The sequence below is a fragment of the Photinus pyralis genome, unplaced genomic scaffold (assembly GCF_008802855.1).
Source record: "Photinus pyralis isolate 1611_PpyrPB1 unplaced genomic scaffold, Ppyr1.3 Ppyr1.4_LG6, whole genome shotgun sequence".
Classification (NCBI taxonomy): Eukaryota; Metazoa; Arthropoda; class Insecta; order Coleoptera; family Lampyridae; genus Photinus; species Photinus pyralis.
Window position 1 is genome coordinate 15,384,620 of NW_022170663.1, and position 5,542 is coordinate 15,390,161.

General features: G+C 37.3%; 1 protein-coding gene across 1 annotated transcript; it reads right to left on the reverse strand.

Moving 5' to 3' along the window:
* Positions 1-1,504: 1,504 nt before the first annotated feature.
* On the reverse strand, positions 1,505-2,454 carry LOC116174976. Its single transcript, XM_031493017.1, has one exon. The coding sequence runs from the start codon at positions 2,443-2,445 to the stop codon at positions 1,849-1,851; it is 597 nt and encodes a 198-aa protein (XP_031348877.1). The 5' UTR covers positions 2,446-2,454; the 3' UTR covers positions 1,505-1,848.
* Positions 2,455-5,542: the final 3,088 nt, after the last annotated feature.

A 5,542-nucleotide genomic window follows, 5' to 3' on the forward strand; every position in this document is an offset into this window, starting at 1 on the left:
GGGGGGGGGGGGGGCGAGTGTTTCGATTTTCTTTACCCTTGTGCAGCACTTGGAGCTGCTCGCTAACTTTTCTTCGCTCAAACAGTTTGCGGCGCCTTGTGTTTTGTGTGGGATGTGAAGGGAGGACAGCTCGGACCTTTAGTTGTGGCTCTTTGAACTGTCACATTTAGGTTAGGTATGTTTTGGTGGAGGAGATGGTTCGGGTTTTCCTGGGGTGTTGAGCATGTGTGGATAATCGATCGCCTTGGATTTAGAGGGCTATGTTTTTGTTTTGGAGGTGGGATGAATTTTATACGGGGGTGGGAATTTCAATTTTTTTGGTTTGATAGTTTTCCTCCTGTCGAAGGAGAGAGGGGATGCAACGATTTATTTGCTCCTTTAGGAAGAACTCATTATTATTGCTCACGGTATTATTACTTGTCGGAGAATCCCCGTAACATCTAAAGCATTTTGATAAAAGGGATCCACCTATCGATGAAATTTTGACGCGCAGGAAGGGGGAACTTCCTTTCATTTTATCTTCTATCAGCTAATCTATCAGCTAATGGTGTAATGGTTCTTAAAATGCCCAAGATAAGAAAAAGAATTAGCAAATGGCGGATCACTTACGTGTCAAAAATATATCCTCCAAGTGGAAATAAGTGCTTCAGCTTGCTTCTAAACAACAAAAATTAACTGATGAGCACAACGAATAAGGGGGAATTATACTAAAGACACTAATTTGTGCAGTTTCACCCATATAATTAGCGACACTTCCGCTTCACATGCTTGTTGAGTAGTCCATTTAAAAAAATAGCTATTGATATCGCAGGCCCCTTCCCGGAGACAGTTTCTGGAAACAAATACATCTTGGTGGCCATGGACTTTTTCAGCAAATGGACAGAAGCATATGCGCTACCAAACCAAGAAGGGACAATCGTGGCAGACATTTTGCTAAAAGAACTTTTTAGCAGATTTGGAGTACCCATGGAACTACACTATCGCCATGGACGAAATTTGGACTTGTTTGGGAGAGTGCCATGAAAGATTAGTCATCGGCGATAAAGAACGAAGGCGGATGGGACATAAGCATTCGATTGTGTTTCGAGTCAGTTCCAACTTAAATGCGCTTATGTTATGTTGTACATTCTAAGTGATAAAAAATAATTACTGTTATAAATTAATCCATTTTAAGACTGCTATATATTTATTGTTAGTTAATTTTAAATAAATAAAACCACGTAGTTAAATCTACGTTAGATTACATTAGTTTCCCTTTTCCTTCCCAGTAGCGGTAAAAGTACTCACTATCGCTATCGTCGAACCATGCAACATTTTTCTCTGTCTGTCAGTAAAATAAATTGCAAAAATTAAATGTTGTCCTCAAAGTCTAAAAAGTTCTAGAAAGTGGTCAAGTGTAAAATACCTTCCAAATGGATTGGTTAATAATAATAAAATAAGTGTCTGGCGAATAAGATCCCTAAGAGCAAAGAAAACCGAAGAATATCTGTTTTTATTTCCTTTATTCAATTTTTAACACAACAAATTATTAACATATCACAAATCTTCATATTATTGGGTTTACTGACAATAATAAATATATATATCACAGCGATTACGACGTCATATTCTTGAAATAAATAATATAATAACATTTACGATATGATTATGTTGATTTGTCGGTATTGAGGTAAACTGATCATTTAAAATCTATAAAATTGTCGTTTAGATGTCATCATACCGGAGGTCGTTGGCGAATTCAGTTATATGCGAAAGGAAAATGTACACCGTCCAAAAAAAGTCACTTTTTAATGTTCCCTAATTTATAAATTTTAGAATATCTGGCGACTAAATGAAGTCCATCTTTCGTCATACCGCGCTTCCCGAGTAACCAAAAGTGCTAGACCTTTTCGTGAAGTCCACAAAGCCGGCGTCGGGCGTTTGAAAAGTCTCGATTTTCACACACTTCTTTTTCGGCCGCTGGTGCTGCAACGTTTTACTTTTCGAACAGTAACTACTCGAGCTATTCGAACTAGAACTTCCGATTTCGGCGACGCCTAAGAAACCCTGATGAACCGTTACGCCGCTGTGCGGCATTGTCCCGTACTTGTTACAGGAGAAATTCGAGTAAGAGAATGGGGTCGTGTGCAACGTCGTAGTGCAATGGTTCTTTATTTGTATAGGAACGGTTTGAGCTGCCAACGTATTTGATACACCGGTATAATTCGGTTCGGTGATACCGGGCGTGGTACTTATGTCGGAACTAATGAATTCCATGGACTTATTCATGGTGCAAACGTCTGGGGGTGTCTTGTTCAGTAGAGGACCACATTCGCACTCATATTTGGGACGGTCCGTGCAAATGGGGTCGTACTGCTGACGATGTGACGTTCCCGCGTGCTTCACTAAGTACTCCGTCGACAGACGCTGATGCTCTCGCAACTTGCGTTCTGCACCCGGTACCATTTCTCGAACCTAAACATAAAAAAGCCTGTGTAAGATGGGAATGATATTATTATAGTAGTAGGGGTGGCAAAAACAAGATCGGGAATACATAATTCTCTTTGTATCAAAAGGAATTACTTTATTCATAAAAAATCCGTACTAATACCCAGGGGCGGACTGGGTACTTACACTGCCTTTTTTTGAGCCACGAAAAAAAAATTGTCTCAGATCGACCCGAAAAAAAAATTTTTCTTATAGAATGTGGCCTGTAGAATCCATTATTTCAAACAGTTCCAAGATTGGGCTTCTAGTTCAAAAGTTACAGCTCTTTGAATTTTCTTTCGAAATTGGTTTCTAGTCAGGGGCGGGCCAGGTGGAATTGCATAGATTACGGGCCATTAAAGTATTAGTGTAGTAATGAAGGTGGCGGGAAGGGGGGGGGGGTAGCTCTGCGGTGCACCACAAAAACATTTTTTGCTTCATTTTAAGGTACTCCTTTTTCGGAAATCAATTACAATACAGTTTTTTTTTAAATTGCAGCTGATAATTAAAAGTAACAAAATATACAATCCAAACGAGGCGCGTCGCCTATCATTGTATTTCAGCACTTTCATGCTACGCCAAAAAATGGTAAATTCATTGTAAAACACTTCAATTAAAACAGAATTTTTTAATTTTTTAACAACCTAACATCAACCCCAATTAGAGAAACGTGTTAATAATTTATTAATAGTGCAAGAAACTAAATACAGCACATACTTATAAATTTCCAATGGGCCATTATGACGTACAGGCCAGGTGGCAATCGCCACCCGCCCCACCGGGCCAGTCAGCCCCTGCTAATACCCTTGCTATTGCTATTTTTACGACGAAATATCTCCGTTTAGCCAGTCCCTCCATCTATCTATTGACCTGAAATGTTGCTAAAAGAAAGATTAGTGGCTAATGCACAACAAAAATCTCCCTCCTCTCGTGGTAAACAAAAAACATATATCAAAGCTCCAAAATCTTACTAAAAATGGTCGTGGTATTCCGTTTCAATTTCATATATACTTTGCACAGCTCAAAGAGCTTAAGCTAGGACTTAGCGATCACTAAAAATCGACGAATGGGAAATAGACAGACACACCAAGGAAAATCGAGTTTTACAAAAGGTCTGGCGATAATATAATATTCAATATTTTAAGGTTTTCGTGACTATTTCCATAATAACAAAAATGTTTAGAATGGAAGTCTGGCAAAGACTCGTGTCTCTCGTTTGTATATTTAACGCCATTAATGCGAATTATTTCAAAAGTATAAAGGTCGTGCCCCTTGTAACTTCGAAATCGTCCCTTAAATCACAATTAATCTCCTCGCAAGGAAATCCATCTAAAGTTGCCCGAGGTTAGGATTATTCTGTACGGGATTTCGAATTATTAACGACAATTTATTCCAAAAACGTGTTTGCCTGTGTAATACCACGTAATTGCCCCTCATTAACGTTGGGCACGGTCTGCTTGCCGTTATTAACATTAAATCAATTCAATTGGCAGCACTTGCACACCTTTTTTCATCAGTTGGAAATGACGTGGAAGTTCCAATCAAAATGTAGACATTCATGAGAGCATCCCGTCAGATGTGTTTAACTAAAACTTAAAATAAAATATAGCTGTTGAATTACTGCGCACTTTTGTGGGAGATTGTTTTTCACAATAAATTACTATTATTATTATGATTAAGATCGCATTCATTACCAGTTCTTTTCAAATGGGACAGCCAAATATTCATTGCCGAGAGTTACCAAACTTTATTCACCCTGAATTTAAAAATAGCATAGTCAAATAATTAAACACTTGATTAAGCAATGAAAATTTTAACAAAAGCATTTTCTATCTCGATTTCCCCCTAGAAAACTTTGTGATAACTAAATCATTAATTAAATGAAACAGCTGCCTAAACGTTTTTCTTTACCTATAAGAAAAGAAATAACTTAAAATAACTTAAATGTAATGCAACAAGTAATTATTAATAGTTCCACACTGTGTTCTAAACTTGCTTCTAAACTTGCTTCTAAAAATGTTGTGTAGGTTTAAACTCTTCTCGTACCAACTAAATGTTTGTTGAATATACATTTGTCTCTATTCGGGAGCATTTGGGCCGCCTAAAGAAGGGCTGTTCACCTTACAAAAATAACCCTCGATGAGATTTTTGGAGTTTCTCTAATAATAATAAATTCATTGGTGTCCAAGAGGTACAACATCCTCCACAAGTTCCCTTAATTGGGAAAGAACTCCGTGAAAATGTTTTCATTGCGAGTATACTGGCCACACCCCAATCGGGGAAAAATTTCACTCCACCAATGCAATAATAACAGAATTCAAATGCCAGACTTTTCCTAAACTTGTAAAGTGAAACAATTATTTCATTTCCAAACTCGAAACAAGTAATTGTACGATTAATCAAGCGAAGGCGTTACTAACACTTGAATTTAAATTACTTAAATGATGAGAAGGGTCGAAAACATTTGCACTAAATTGTATGACATCCTTTCGTTTACCTAATGATGATAAATCAGCTTCTAATCTATATAAACAGGGAATAAGGTTGAAAGTCAATTCCAGTTCAATATACTAGTTGATTCAGTTATTTCGAGGCGAATTAATAACTTGATGGGATCATATTTTTTGGAAAAAAGTTTCATACAAAACTTGTACAATCCCAAGGGACCTTGACCTCGACTTTCAAGGTTATCCCAACTTCAGAGTTTTGAAAAACGCTGAACGTAAAGAGTGACGATAATACCGATGTTGCTGCCATATTCCTACAGTATTTGGAGTACGTTAGAAATGGCTTACGAAAACACTGAAACATCGGATAGTTTGTTGTGGTATTTCTAAGGGTAGATTAGTTCAGAAATCTGCATAGTGTCAAAATCAGAGAAATCAGATTTGTAGGATAAGTGGAACTGTGAAAAAAGATTAGTAAGCCGTGGTGGAAATTCAATCGCCTTGATTCTACGTATTTCAATTCAATAGAGCTTTGTTTTTTTAATAACTTTAGAAAGTCATAGGCTCCGGAGAGTGGTAGATCAAGGGATAAAATGCATTTATATCAAATTCATGGTTTTCTATTTTTA

Bases quoted from the DNA above. Each gene is read 5' to 3' on its own strand.
- LOC116174976 (XM_031493017.1), bottom strand. From the start codon at position 2,445: ATGGTACCGGGTGCAGAACGCAAGTTGCGAGAGCATCAGCGTCTGTCG.